Source organism: Lentinus tigrinus (genome assembly GCF_003813185.1).
Source record: "Lentinus tigrinus ALCF2SS1-7 unplaced genomic scaffold L226scaffold_59, whole genome shotgun sequence".
Taxonomy (NCBI): Eukaryota; Fungi; Basidiomycota; class Agaricomycetes; order Polyporales; family Polyporaceae; genus Lentinus; species Lentinus tigrinus.
In genome coordinates, this window is record NW_027137968.1 from 40,175 (window position 1) to 54,410 (window position 14,236).

General features: G+C 55.0%; 4 protein-coding genes across 4 annotated transcripts; 1 reads left to right on the forward strand and 3 right to left on the reverse strand.

The window, feature by feature from the left end:
• Positions 1–320: 320 nt before the first annotated feature.
• Positions 321–2,396, reverse strand: L226DRAFT_576259 (UDP-Glycosyltransferase/glycogen phosphorylase; the record flags this gene model as incomplete). Its single annotated transcript, XM_067685319.1, has 11 exons — positions 321–633; positions 682–752; positions 806–925; positions 987–1,073; positions 1,130–1,370; positions 1,425–1,474; positions 1,530–1,610; positions 1,659–1,835; positions 1,893–2,058; positions 2,124–2,280; positions 2,345–2,396. 11 exons carry the CDS (start codon positions 2,394–2,396, stop codon positions 321–323), a joined length of 1,515 nt encoding a protein of 504 aa, XP_067529194.1.
• A 2,013-nt stretch (positions 2,397–4,409) lies between these two features.
• On the reverse strand, positions 4,410–5,031 carry L226DRAFT_548479 (bola-like protein; the record flags this gene model as incomplete). The annotated part of the gene is made up of 4 exons (XM_067682594.1): positions 4,410–4,532; positions 4,620–4,660; positions 4,740–4,845; positions 4,960–5,031. 4 exons carry the CDS (start codon positions 5,029–5,031, stop codon positions 4,410–4,412), a joined length of 342 nt encoding a protein of 113 aa, XP_067529195.1.
• A 1,987-nt stretch (positions 5,032–7,018) lies between these two features.
• L226DRAFT_473173 (uncharacterized protein) lies at positions 7,019–7,697 on the forward strand (the record flags this gene model as incomplete). Its single annotated transcript, XM_067676506.1, has 3 exons — positions 7,019–7,345; positions 7,418–7,448; positions 7,516–7,697. 3 exons carry the CDS (start codon positions 7,019–7,021, stop codon positions 7,695–7,697), a joined length of 540 nt encoding a protein of 179 aa, XP_067529196.1.
• Positions 7,698–8,621: 924 nt separating this feature from the next.
• On the reverse strand, positions 8,622–13,562 carry L226DRAFT_540533 (uncharacterized protein). Its single transcript, XM_067681890.1, has 19 exons — positions 13,251–13,562; positions 13,130–13,193; positions 12,461–12,878; positions 12,046–12,405; positions 11,136–11,993; positions 11,071–11,082; positions 10,933–11,018; positions 10,828–10,876; positions 10,540–10,772; positions 10,420–10,480; positions 10,276–10,363; positions 10,153–10,215; positions 9,995–10,095; positions 9,866–9,923; positions 9,592–9,804; positions 9,489–9,538; positions 9,329–9,418; positions 9,234–9,273; positions 8,622–9,166 (listed from the first exon to the last, which is right to left on the reverse strand). The coding sequence occupies exons 1-19, from the start codon at positions 13,318–13,320 to the stop codon at positions 8,832–8,834; spliced, it is 3,249 nt and encodes a 1,082-aa protein (XP_067529197.1). The 5' UTR covers positions 13,321–13,562; the 3' UTR covers positions 8,622–8,831.
• Between the last annotated feature and the right edge of the window lie 674 nt (positions 13,563–14,236).

The following is a 14,236-nucleotide window of genomic DNA, read 5'->3' on the forward strand; positions in this document are numbered from 1 at the left end:
ATACTTGTCACACCAAAAATACTTCAATTACTTCAACGTGCACTTCGATACCTGGTGAAGTTAGCATGAGCAGTTAGTTCACCATGCGGCAACGATATTCCCCAGTCGTGCACTAGTGTGCTAGCATAAAGCTTTGCAAGCCGTCACGGGTGATGCCCAGAGATTTGGTTCGATTTCCTTGACCGGTTTACCAACTGCATTCGACAAGTCAAGCAAGATGGTATCTGACCAGGGTCGGGAACATGGTGGTTTGAGTCAAAACGCCTCGACTCTCGGGGCAGCGATGCGACCAAGCGCCTAGTTCCCCAAGCCGGTGACTCCTAGATCTCATCCACGAGTGCCTCTACATCCCGCTTCGCAACTCCTTCCTCGGACCACGCCGATTGCAACGTCTTCCTCAGAGCCTCGAGTCTGGTTCTCTTCTGCGCTCCGTCCTCACCGAATGCGCGCTCGAGAACGTCACGCATCTCGCTCTTCACCGCTTCAATAGTGCCGACGGGCACCCTGCCGTTGCGATAGATGGGCCCTGCCCCCTTCCCGTTGCGCACCTCGATGAGCTCATAAGCGATATCCAGGCTCTCGGACAAGTGTATGGCGTTGACAGGTTGGTCCGCGTCGATCGGGTAGACAATCCTGTGCCAGTGTGAGTAGAACTGCGACCAAAGATGAGAAGACACGCACAGGGGGATCCCGGCCATGATTGTCTCCATTGTGCCGTTCAGGCCTCCGTGAGAGAGGAACCAGCCAGTGGCCTAAAACTGACCATCAGCTTCGATCATCAGTGTGGTTCAAACAGAACACGAACAGGATGTTCTAGGAGCGCTTGCTGTGGGACCCACTTCGACACAATGGCGTTCCCGTAAGCCGAAAGCTTATCCTCCATGCCTTCTGGAGGCCGGAAGAACTCCGCAGCACAGCTCATGACCTGGCCGAGATTGAGGAATGGGTATCAAGGAGGATGTTTCACGTCAGTGAAGACGACGTACGAAGGGTATGTTCTTCTCCATGATCGTCTCCAGCACTGCCCAAAGTTTGGCATCGTCGGTAGGCCAGAAAAGCGAACCAAAAGAAACCTGCAGATTGGCTACATGTCAGGACAGGTCAATAAGTAGCGTCAAGAACGACGAACGTAGATCACAGATTTCTCTCCATGCGACACGAGCTTCTCCTTAAGGAATTTCACAATCTTGTCGGACTGCTGCGACTGTTTGAGTTCGTTCGCCTCGGCATTCTTCCCGTGCGGGATGAGAGGGCCGGCGTAGCAGACTTTGCGCTTCCTCTCGGCGAACCAAGCTCGCACCGCCCTCGCAGCCTCAGGGCAATAATCCGCGGCATCAAAGGTGACCAACCCATCGGCCTCTCGCACCACTCTGGGAGCGAAGAGTCAGGACATGACATGAATTGCCATGGTCGGTAGGGCCTACCGAGTAGCCTTCACGAGGACGTTGGCAACAAATGCGGGAACAAACGGGAACTGCGTACGCATCCTTGTCAGCCACGGCAACATCGTACAAGCAAGGTACACTTACGTTCTGCGGATGGAATTCATAGTCATGCATTGGGGGTGTGCATGGAGTTCGAATTACTTTGCCCTCCAACGGTGTCACGAGCTGCCACAACTGTCAGCAGCAGCCGAGGAGCTCATGCCGAGCACTTACATCAAAAGCGGCCGTCTCGAATGACACGCCCCGACGAGCGGCCTCTTCCTCTGCCAGGCTCTGTAGATCCTGGGCAAAGATGCCAAAGAAGACACTGGTCGAGGACGCGAACCACGCATATACTTTGACTACGTCTCTGTGCTTACGAGCGGCTTGGAAGCCGAAGTAAAGGAAGCTCTGAGATGTACGTCAGTTCAGGTCTCCGAAAGCATACGCCATGACAACGAGACTCACGTCAACCATCACAGCCGAGGGGCGTACAGCAGGCGGGTCATAGCTGGTTCCCGTCTTCACGCAGACCACGGGCTGGTCCGCAAGAAGCTTCTCAAGAGCTGCGGCGAAGGCGACTTGGATGGTCTTCATGTCGTGAGGGTCCGTCCCCGATTCTAGAGCGACAAGTCTATCAAATGGTCAGCACAGGGATCCTGTTGTGACACCTGAGCGCTAAGCACGCAGCAGACTCACCTAATGTGCGAAGTACTGACTTCCTGTCCGGGTTCGAAGTCTCGCGCTATCTCAGCCTTGACGCGCTCGTAGACACTCGCTGCGGTGAAGAACGTGACGGTGACCGGCCGCATTTTGACCATGCGTGCGACCAGCGTACACACAGATCGGGTGTGTCCTGAAATTGCGATGCGCTTCGTTGTGAGCATTCAGCCACTCTCTGCAATAGGTCTATCGCTCACCCCACATCTGCATGGGAAACACAACGAGATGTTTGGCTGGGTTGGCGGCCATCTTGGGATGTGTGTCTAGGTGTGCCAGTATTTGCTACGTTTGGTCTCGAAAGATCACGATATGTCCGATACTCTGAACTAGGTTGAATGTGGTTCATGCTGGATTGTTTAGTGATCAAACTGGCAGAAGAAACGATGCTTCACGTACTCTATGAGCCTGTCTCGCTCTACTGACTTGCTGCGTATGTTCAATGATGGTGGTCTTTAGGACGAAAGACTGAAGGCGAGACTTCCGAGTCTCGGAGTACAGGCGAGCCGGGTAGCGTACGTGTACTCTGCGGCAAAGCAATATCGAATCGATCGCTTCCTATTGCACGAGGCGATTCGTGATGGATACCGGCGCCATGATCGATGAGTCAACTGCGCGTCGAGAAGCACAGTGAGCTCTGCCTAGAAGGCTGCTGTCAGCAAGTACTACTCATGCTACAGTCGTGTTCTGATCTCTGCTCAGCTGCAGGAAGACATGTGTGAAGCTTATCTGCGGGCCTCAGTAACAGCGTTGTCCACCCTGTGCAAGTGTGGCTGTACAAAGAATAATCAAGTCAGCGCATTTAATTGACGTCGAGGCAGCGATCTGTGACGGAACAGACGAACTGATTGTGGCTAACCTGAGTTTGTTCTGTCGATATAGGTCAAGACAACCTCCGATCCGCCAGCGCGCTCCGGGAGACCGCGAGTGCATAGCGTAGCGTGCAATGCGACGCAGGTGGTGGCATGCAATACAGAACCCGATGTTGCGCCCACCCGGCCAAAGTCTAGACACCGAGGTGCGCGACAGCATGGGAGCGCGTAGCGTAATTGACAATTTACCCCTAGCAGAGGCACTGAGGAATCAGAAGACATCATGCTCTTCACATTCGCGCAGACGCACCGAAGATTTTGTCGCAAAAGCGCGTGCACAAGGGCGGTCGTTTCAGCACACCGCCAGCTCCGCAGATTCCCTGGTTGCGACCTCCACCAGGCGGCCTCTGGGAATGATGGTGTGGGTATAGGGGAGTTGCGCTAGAATAGCTGAGGTCGAGAGCAAGGCATGAGTAGCCGGAGGAGCAGTCGTTCAAGACCGATGATAGACGATCAAGGAAAGCGGCGTGATAGTGAGCGCTGCGCGGGCGCACATCCTCTGTGAACGCAGGCGACGAACCGTCGCGAAGGCGGGAATAACCTAGTCAATAGTTCGATTAACGCGTCAAGAATGGAATGTTGGTACTTTAGAAAACACCCACCCTCATATACTTGAAGACCCTGCAGGTCATAAAGCGGATGTGTACTAATAACTTTCAAGGACTTCGTAGACCGTAGGGTTTCACATTGGACATATGGTGAAAGACTCCTGGTATCTGATGCGCCCTCGAAAAAACGTGTCCGTGAAGTAGATCCCCAAGGCGGTATGCACCGCTGAAGCAACTAGCCATCCAGAGGGACCCTGACAAAATGATGGAATCCGAGTGTAAGGCGTTTGACAACGGAAGGTAAGAATATTGGGACATACTTATTACATGGTCTCTGTTCATTCTCCCCATGCAGACGAAGGGGCATTCACGTCTGCACGTGGTCGCCGACGCCCGTCGACCATTGCCGTAGTTGTCTTGAAAAACCCTAGCCCCTCTCCCAACAACGACGATATGAACATCTACGTCAATATCATTGACCTATGTGTACTCGCGGCGATAAATTCCCGTCACATCAGCGTAACCAGGGCTGAGAAGCTCACAGTAACAAACCGTTCTGTTCGCCCCACGTCCAAGAACCTTCGATTGGAAGAGTGTCCGACTTACGCACCGCCGAACATGACCCAAGAGACTCGTCTGTGCAAAACGGGTACGTGTTTCTACCGGAACAACATTGCCACAAGGCTTCGTCGGGTGCAGTATCGTGTCGGTGCTGGCGTCCCAACGGAAGCTGTGTGTTCTGAAACACGTTATGCGAACCGAGCAATTAGTCGATATCTTGACAATGGCTCGATCGGGAAGATGACTGGGCAAAATGATGTATATTGACACTGAGCTGGAACAAGCTATGTCTGTGCTGCGGGCTTCGCCTCGGCCGGGGTCTTCGTCTTCAGGGACAGTGCGTGAAGTCCGGCTGCGAACTCGTCCGATAGCGCAGCGTATATCATGCGATGGCGCTGCATGGTATTCTGCATTTATGGGGCAAGACGAAGCCGGTGGTGACAAGTCGTCAGCTGGCTGGTGCGCAATAAGTCCACGTACAACAACTAGATTACCTTGCCTTGAAACTGATCCGATACCACGCGAACCGAAAAGTCTGCGAGCGCAGCAACATGGTCATTTGGAGATGCACATGGAAGACAGAGGCTCGGATAGGTAGTGAGGGCAGTACGTACGAGTCTCTCCGCCACCGCCACCGGTAGCTCTCATGGGAGCATGATGTCTATGTTGCCACGAGTCATTGGTGATCTCGAGCTGCGACGGGCGCAGGAGGTCGGTAAGCTGCACGAGAGACACGATCAGTGTAAGAGGGGGTGGATATGGATCTGGTAACGCCAATAGGCACCGGGCGTGCATGGCGCATGCTCGGGACAGGATTGGCTGACGGTTGCGTACCTTTGCCCGTATTGAGTGCTCGACAGGCCCTGCCGAAGACGGTTTCGCAGGATCAGAGACAGCGGTGGACATGGTCGCCATGATGTTAAATCTGGATGGACGGTTTCGAACGAGGGCGATGGCCAGTCGTCGCGTGGCAAGCATCGAAAGCAGTGTCAGAATCTGAAGCAAATGTTCTGCTCTTCCTCTCCAACGAGCAAGCAGGGAGCAAGAGAAGCAGCACAGAACGGGATAGACGGAGAAGCGGAGGCTTAGTGAGAGGAGGGTGGTAGCAAGTCAAGATCGCGGCCCATTCAAGTCCAAACACTAGGCGCGCAAGACTCGGGCCGCCGGCCCCAGAGAGACTTTGCGATTCCAGCCTGAGGCCGTTCCTTGACTTGGACCACCACCTGCTGCTGCCAGCTGCAAGTATCCTATAGATTCTGCTGCTACCGCGATTTAAGATGTGGCGTATACACATGTGTCACTCTTCCAGGTATGTGTATGTGTAATTTGACACTAGTCTTGCATGACGACGCTGTTGTCCAGTTGCAGTTGGTCACATACGGCGTGCACCACCTTCTATGTACCTTGGCTCACACATGACCAATACTGCAAGGGGATCAGTGTTTTGCGAGCTTCGCACGGCCTTTGTCGGCCACCATTGTCATAGCAGCATGTGGGCTCCTGAGTCCTGACGATCGCCTGGAGTCACTCTGCTCTGATCCCCAGGCCTGATTCAGGCCGCAACCCACGCTGATCTTGTGCGTCATCGACCAGCCGACGCTGGTACGGTCACCACGAGCTCATTGGTGGTATTGCATCCTGTTGCTGCAGGATATAGCGTTGTCATTTACAGCGCACTGGGTCATGTCTGCCCAGGTGTCTTCCCAGGGCGTCCCTGAACGTGAAACGGATGGGGATGATGAGTGCCCTACCTACTGCTCCGGGCGGCCTGTCGTCTGGTGTGTACGAGTGTGAACAGATTTTCTGGATCGAAGGGCAGTTGACATCCGAGGTTAACCTTCGCGACATGGCTGGGCGATCATTAGCTCCACGTGCGCGGTGACTGTCGACGAGCAGCAACTGCGCTTTCCCGCGGCGCGGATGACGACGCGACGAAACCACCAATTCACCATCAGGTGACTGTCGTACTGCTTGCTCTGATCCCTGATTCTGCAAGTGAAGGGTCTCAGTGCTTGATCTCAGATTCGTCTCGTCCTGCCACAATGAATTAGGCGCTGCATATGTACGCAGCCTAGCGCCAATCCGCCTACGCCGCCCATACCTCACTGATCATTTATCGGTCTGCCTCGACAAACCCTCTCTCGGTCACATAGCCGGCCTGCGCTGCCTGAGTGACCCTCAGCTTGTCTAGCCTCGGTCTCGCCAATGGGGAGAGATCTGTTCTCTCGACCTGCTCGGCATGCTGCTCCGAATGTCTATACGTTCGCGACTGTCATCACGACCGTTGTCGACACCCTCACGGATACATGGAGACGGCCTCCGCGCAGTTGCAATGGGTCTACAGGGAATCACTACAGCATCCATCCAGGTTCCCAGATACAATCCCCGATCGAAAACCCGCGTGCGCCGATGTGCAACAGGATCCATTCGTTTGGGTGTGGCTACCGTGCCCCAACTGTTCGTCGTCCGAGGAGTATATAGCACAATGCTGGTCTCGATCGTCCCGGCTACTTTACCCCTCAGATTTTCTCTCTGCTCAATCCTCCACTCCCCTGTAGCGTTCGTGCCATGCCCCCTCGTCCGTCCTCTTCCTCCTCCTCATCAAGTGACCCCGCCGGACGAGGCGAGCAGCGGCCGACACTACCTCCCATTCGACAGATTTTTGGACGTGAGTACATTATTTTTGCTTCTCTGCGAAACTGTACCGACGCACAGCTACCATACAGCGGAGCTAGCCCGGTCTGTCCCACCGCACCAGACCCGGCAGTCATCGTCCCCTCATATAGGTCGCCGTACGTTGGCGGATGAGGACCCTCGTTACATGTCGCGCGGAGCATCGTCTCCTGCCCCATACGCACCGGGAACCCCACGCTCCTATCCCGGCTATCCAGACATGGCACGGCAATCCACCCCATCCCAACATGGGCGGGGCGCGTCCGACCCATCTGGCTATCCTGCGTACGCGCAGGGTGTGCCGCCACCCCCCTCCCTTCAGCCCTATCCCAACGGCTATCCTCCCCAATATGCCCATCACCCACGCAACCCCATCCCGACTGGGAGTTATCCGTATGCTGGCTCCCAGGTCATGTCGCATGCTGGGCCGTCGATGCAGCAGCAGCCGTATCCCGGCATGGAGGCAGCACCGGCTGATCGGAGTTCTTCCGCACGATACGAGTGTAGCTACTGCGGCAAAGGGTTTACCCGCCCTAGTAGCCTGAAGGTGCGCTCACGGTTTTCTCCGTTGTGCCAGTCGCCCGAGCGTGTTTCATCTAATACGACTTTTTGTTTCCAGATTCACCTGAACACTCACACGGGAGAGAAGCGTGAGTATCTTGCGCATTTTCGCACTGCCAGCGAGCGAGCGCGCTAACGATTTGACGGGCGTGACAGCATTCACATGTCCGTACGAAGGCTGTGGCCGTAGCTTCAGTGTCCAGAGCAACATGCGCCGGCATGCACGGGTACACACGCGTGGGGCTGAAGCTCAGGGCGGCGATCTTGAGGAGGAAGGCGAAAGCGCAGAAGAAGAGTACCCTTCCTCCGAGTCGTCACCCAACTCTCGCCGATCTTAAGCGCTCCCTCTCGCCCGACCTCCTTCCTCGACCCTACCGATATTCGATCGATTCTCTGCTCCATTCGCTGTCATCCCCCCAGGCTCTCCTGCAGAAGATCCAGGCTATCCTACCTTCCTCACCATCCCAGTCGTCGCATATTATTCAATATTTGTTATTTATTCGCTATCATCGCACTGCATTGTACACTACGCATTGTTCGTCCATTGTATTCTTCATCCTCCCATTTGGCTTGGATGTTCGTTTCTCTGGATCCTCAACTGGTTCCGTTTGCTTTGCTATTTATTCTCCCTGCGCGACACTGCATCCTTCACATCGCATTGACATTGGCCATCCACTGTGACATTAGCATTATTTATCACCGCACGCAACTCCCCACTCTCATTTCACACCACACAGCACCATCCGCATCCTACTCACGTTCCTTTACCGGCACCGCCCGCATTCACTCGCTCCTATTTATCCGCCCATCCGGGTCTCAATTCCTCTGACTTCCGGGCTTTGTATCACCTACGCATCGATCTCTGACACTTCAGGCACCCTCCTGTACTATCCTTATACACACATCACACTCCTTAGAAGGCACCTGCACTGTACAACACCATCCTCCCACCCTGCGGACTACTCTGGACCTCGCACCACTGTATCATCCCTGCATCCCATCCTGCATCTTGCATTCGCATCTTAGCATCCCACCTCTAGATTCTCTCCGGACGGTCACACCTACCTCACTCGCTACACCCATAGTAGGAATTCTACCACAACCACTACTAGTGGAAGACTACTCCCGCATACGTACAACTCGCCCGCACTGGCTGCGGAGCTAACTACCATGGTCATTCTGGCAATGAACATCTTTTCCTGTGCAGATCGTTTCTGATTGAAGGTCCCATGCCCCAGCTCCCGCCCTCTCGGTGAAGTTCCTAGTTTGCACCTTGGAGGTATGTTGAGTACTACGTTTCACCCGCGAGAAGTACCCGAGAATAAGGATATGTGCATTAGGCGCTGTAAGGAACATGCAAACAAGACGATCTACTAGTGCGCCTTCCGCAGTCTAAGGTAGCCTGGACGAGACAGCTGACGATACAATTGGGAGAGGAAGCCTAAGAGCGGAGAGGCAACGCGTACTCATGCTCAAGCATCGCTGTCAGTGTCCTCCGGCTTGGGACCGCCGTACGTCAGCCAGTTGATCTTGCGGATGCGCCGCCGCTCCTCCTGTGCCTTCATCTGGTTGCGCGTAAGCTTCTTCTTCTTCCTAATGGGAGGCGTGGCAGTGCCGTTCGCCTTGTCCTCTGCACCGCTGCCCGCAGGCGTGGCGTTGGTTGAAGCTGCGGGGGTCTGCGTGCGTGAGAGCGCAGGCGTATTGCTGCCACTGCCCTTGGGGGACTTGAAAGCGAATGCATCCTCGACGACTGCGACCTTGCCCTTGTGAGTCATCCTGCCTTGGTCGACGTTCCAGATCTCTGGACCTGAGCAAGCACCGCCGGAGTGAGACGATCGTCCTATGAAGAAGCCGATGTAACGCAGGATACTCACAGAGTGCCGTTACGAACTCTTCGTTGTGGGAGATGATCACCTGCAGGGATGCGTGAGCAACGATTGGCCTGTGGGTATTCGAAGGCATCACGTACGACTGCGCCAGCCCAGTCCCGGATGGCGACGGCCAAGCCGCCGAGCGCTTCGCGATCCAAGAAGTTACTAGGTTCATCAAGCACGCAGATCTAAAGCACCGAGGATACAGAAGGCGGAGTTAGCCTATATCGTGGGTGCAATCCCGCGACTATCGCGCACCTGAGGGTTGTTCCAGAGACAGGCTGCAATGACGAGCTTGATCTTCTGGCCTGTAACGCACGGCGGAGATTAGCGTATATCGTCACGGCGGAGAAGGACAAACCTCCGGATAAACCCGCAATCTCGTTGTACTGCGCGATGTCACCATCCAATCCGATGTCTTCGAGATGCTTGCGAACAATGTGTGCCGACGTGTCCCGCTGACCCGCACCTTCCCGTGAAGACTCGAGATCGTCGAATTGCTGGACCAGCTTTCCGAAACCCTTAGAGAGCAGCTCGTCGCGGGGAATCCACGTATTGAACTTGTGATCCAGGCCTGTCAGCGATGCGGGTCAGCATCTCGTAAGTTGGTGCAAATGCATGATCATTTCACCCACCTCTCCATTTGATCTCGTATTGGAATGACTTCTTGAGCTTTTGCCGACCCATGATCAACTACGAGAAAGATGAAGGACAGTGGTCAGTATTCTCAGGGACTTCCAGGAGATGATAGACATGAAACAAACCTCGAGCTTGCGCCGCTGTCCATTCTTACCGACGAAATCTGTGTTAAGAAGCGCCTTATCCTCATCCGTGAGAACACGGGTTGCCTTCTCAAGGATCTCACCTAGTGACGAGAGTGATCAGCACAGGGAAAACACTTCTGCAAGAGGTCTCAACGCACGGTCATGTCCATCCTGGAAGCGCCATTGAATGTACTGGATCGGCGTCTTCTCGAGGTGACGTTCTATAAGACATCATGATCGTCAGTTCTGATCACGACTTTCCAGCGGAGACAAGTATTCACCGATATGATGAGTTGCATGCTGTGAGACGTATCCAATACGCAGCGCAGGGTGTTTGTAGACTGTGCCCTCTTGAGGCTCCGTCTCTCCCTGGAAGGACACGATGTTCAATGCTGTGTCAACAACATAGTGACCAAGTTACGCACAGTCAGGAGCTTGATAAGCGTGGACTTCCCAGCACCATTGGGGCCTATGATACCGACCCGACTAATCGGAGGTTCCCAAGTCAGGATCACCGCCGGTGGGAGGTATCCGGTAGGACGCACCTTGACAGGGACAGCGCGCAACTGACGTTGTAGAGACTGGGCTTCGGTCGGCCAGGATACGTGAAGGTACAGTTTGTCATCTTTAGAATGGCACGGGTGTTGCTGCGAACGCCCATCAAGGAACCCGGCGGCGGGAACGCAAACTTGACTGATGTCGCTGCGAGGGTGTAGTAAGACTTCGCTTCCGGGTGCTTTTCCACGAAGGACGACAGGTTCCCGGGGTAGTACACAAGCTGTGGACGTTGTAGATCAGTCTCCACGTTCTCCCGCCAGACGATCGACACAAACCTTCTTGCTCTCGTAGTGAATGATATCTGTCGTCACGGTGTCGAGGAACCTGACGGAACACTATGAGCTGCTATCCTCAGCACAGGCGCATGGCATTTCACGTACCCAGAGTCGTGACTGATGATCAGGCAGGTAACGTTCTTCTGCGCCATGAGGTACTTCTCTAGCCACTGGACGGATGCACGATCCAACTGCACCATGGAGTCAGCGGACAATCAATCAGTTTAACGACGCCCAACGTACATGGTTAGTAGGCTGTGCAGAAGGTGATCAGCAAGCAGGCCTTTGTGAGACCGGCGGCTACATACCTCGTCCAAGAGCAGGAGGTCCGCATTGTACAGCATCGCCCTAGCCAGTTCGAGCTTCATCTTCCAACCACCGGACAAACCACCGACAACATCGGCTTGCCGGGTGTCGTCAAAGCCAACTTCAAGGAGCTGGTCCCGAATTTTGGCCCGCGGCACGTGTGCGAGAGCCTTGTCTGACGCAATGAAGTCCAGAACAGAGAGAGACGTATCCTCGCCCTGCAGCGAGTGCTCCACCATCACGCAGCGGAGCTGGTCTTGCGGCGGGAAGTTCTCGACCTTCCCGTCACGCAGCTGCCGCATGAGCGTGGACTTGCCGGAGCCGTTGGTGCCCAGGATACCGTACCTACGCCCGCGGAAGAGGCGCAAGCGCGTGTGGGAAAGAAGCAGGAGCGCTCCGTACGCGAGCGAGAATAGGGTATCACAAAGGAGCTCGCCTTCCTCGGAGGAGCCATTGGAAGCAGTGCCGTGCTTCGCTTCGTCGACCGCGAGGAAATGCGCACGGACACGCTCGGTAAACTTAGCTGCGTCTGCCGTGCCTGCGGGGAACCAGGGGTCCAGGAAGGCACCGAGACACCGTTGCCACGCCTGGGAGTCCGACAACTTGCGGGCGTGGACTAGGTCCGCGACGAGGCCCGCGGAGAACTCGAGGACCTGCTTGAGCAGCGGGTGCCGAGGCTCGTGGGGGCCATTCGGAGCATCCGCGGAAATAATCGCCAGTTCCTCGGGAAGCAAGGTGAGCAGTGTGGACATGACTTCGGACCTTTCGGCTTCAATGTCGCGATGAGCAGGGGGAGGACCATCCTTGGATGCGCCAGCCTTCTGGAGCGTCGTCAATGCAGTCTCGGCGAAGGCACGGACCTAGGAGCTAGCGGTGAGTATGTATGGTGGGAGAACGAAGCATGGGACATACCTCTGGGAAGGCGGCACCTGTGGCGATCTTTTCCACGCCATCAACTAGGGGACTCAGGTAGGTCGCTGCTACATTCGGATCGCGGACGAGCTTGACCAAGTTATCGATGACAACCACAGAGCGGCGCTGAACTTCCATTGAACGGTCATTCAGGGCACGGATCATGAGGGGCACGAGGACGGCAAGAGCGGGTGCCGTGACCTCGGCGACAAAAGTTGTGTTCGACAGGGACTTGATACACTGAGGCACAGTATCGGGGTTGGACATGCACTTAACAAGTGCGGGGATATGGGGGCTAAGATCGGGGTTCGCAAGGGTGGTGCACAATGCAGTAGCGCATTTGACAGCAGCCGAAGACACCTGGTGCGTGGTCGAGCTCAGTCTTGTGTCAACGAAACTTCCCATTCATACCCACCTCGGCTTTCGTGTCGTGCATAGCGCTTTCTACCTTGGGAATGGTGGTACCGAGTTCATTTGCGACAGCGTCCTTCGCAGTATTGACGAAGGTCCTCATGGCGTCCAGTACTCCAACCTTGGTGCGCCATTTACCCTTGTCCAGGATGTCCTCGAGCGTCCGGAAGACGGCACTCGTTGCCTCGGGAGGGAAGAGCTTCAGGATGCCTTTGACGGCGGTGGTTGCAGCGGTGCGGACAACATCGCCCTTGTCCATGTAAAGATCGAACAAAACGGGCAGAGACTGAAGCAGAATCGGCGCTGCCGGTGCTCCGAGGATGTGGGCAAAGGATTGGAAGGCGATGGCAGCGGATTCGCGTTCGTATCCGGACTTTTTGTTGGTGGCGAAGCCATGAAGGGCGGTGATGACCTTGCCGTCGCTATACGGACAGAACCGTCAGCATACGCCCTCTCCATGACGCAGAATGGTGAACTTGTGGGACAACCACAGCCCAGTGCATATGCATGGTAGGATGACTCTCGTTCTACGACTTCAAGACACTGGAAGTGCTGCAGAGTGAAGAACGGCTCGCCCCACAAAGATCACACAGCGGCTTGTCCAGTGAACTCTCCATTCGGCGAGATGTTTCCGACAAGGAATTGGACGAATCAAAACATGCACATTACTCACCTCAGCGACTCGAAACCAGTCTTTTGAATCTCCCGAGCGAGACGGTCGGCGGCGGCCTTGGCATCTGGATCACCAGTGTTATTCCAGCATCTCCATGATCATATACCGCAACGCTGCTCACCTGGGCCGGTGGGGGCTGTGCGAAGCGCATCTAGAAGTGGTGCGAAATGGGAATCCGAGGCTACAGACATGGCGACAGGAGACATCGTTGCAGATACAAGTGATACAGTTGCAGGACCCGGATGAAAAAATCTATGGCGAGTGCGAGTGCGAGGCGATTACTCTGTGTGTTTGGTAGAGTGCAGAGAGTGCGTGGTATGTTGCTCAACGGCGCGTATCCAGCAAGTCTATGTGAATGTCGAGCCCAGATACAAGAGTACAGTTGTGTGGAGTGCCTTGCTCGCTGCAAAGGCGCAGAGCCGGTGAGGGTCGGAGACAAGCTTGAGCAGCAGAAAATCTCGCAAACGAGATCCGCCTGTGCAGGTTCCCGATTAGGCAGGTGTGGGAATTCCTGCCTGATCAGGCCAAGATGTGGACCGCCCGGTCCGCTACCTCCTCCGACTTTCACCTTCAACATCCGACATCCTTCAGACCTCTTCCCCTCTTCCTCAAGTATCGCCTCCGTCCAACAGCATTGCATGCCCACAAGATCATGTTGATTAATGTGGTATCACTACATCTATTTGCCATAGTGAGGTCATGCTTCCATCTTCTACTAGATGGATATGTATAACTGTGTGGTGGGTGTTCCTGTGTCTACCATGGCTATCAGATCTTCCATTGACCCTCCTCGTGCGGTCCCTTCCTAGGGCCCCTAGAGGTATGCATATGTGCTTGCGTGTCCACTCTAGAGGGAACGGACGCGGTACAACGCGCAATATCAATGCTGTGGCTATCAACCCTCTGAGAGCGGTCAACAGCCTTCTCATTATCTTCGGAAATAAAGCCTTTTGACGGCCCACGGGTTATGGAGAGAGCCTGATTATCCGGTGATTGTTTCAATTGAAAAGCTCTTCAGGTATCGTATGGCGAACATGTCGAGAGCGCCGGTACTCGTGGTCTGTCAATGAGGATTTGACCTCGATGTCGACCTTCTGCTCGACATCC

What these genes read in the sequence shown, in the direction of transcription:
- L226DRAFT_540533 (XM_067681890.1), bottom strand. Translation starts at nt 13,320, where the DNA reads ATGTCTGTAGCCTCGGATTCCCATTTCGCACCACTTCTAGATGCGCTT. An exon ending in GATTGCGGGTTTATCCGGAG is followed by an intron (nt 9,539 to 9,591) that starts GTTTGTCCTTCT and finishes CGTGCGTTACAG; the next exon opens with GCCAGAAGATCAAGCTCGTC. An exon ending in AGAGTTCGTAACGGCACTCT is followed by an intron (nt 9,167 to 9,233) that starts GTGAGTATCCTG and finishes GTGCTTGCTCAG; the next exon opens with GTCCAGAGATCTGGAACGTC.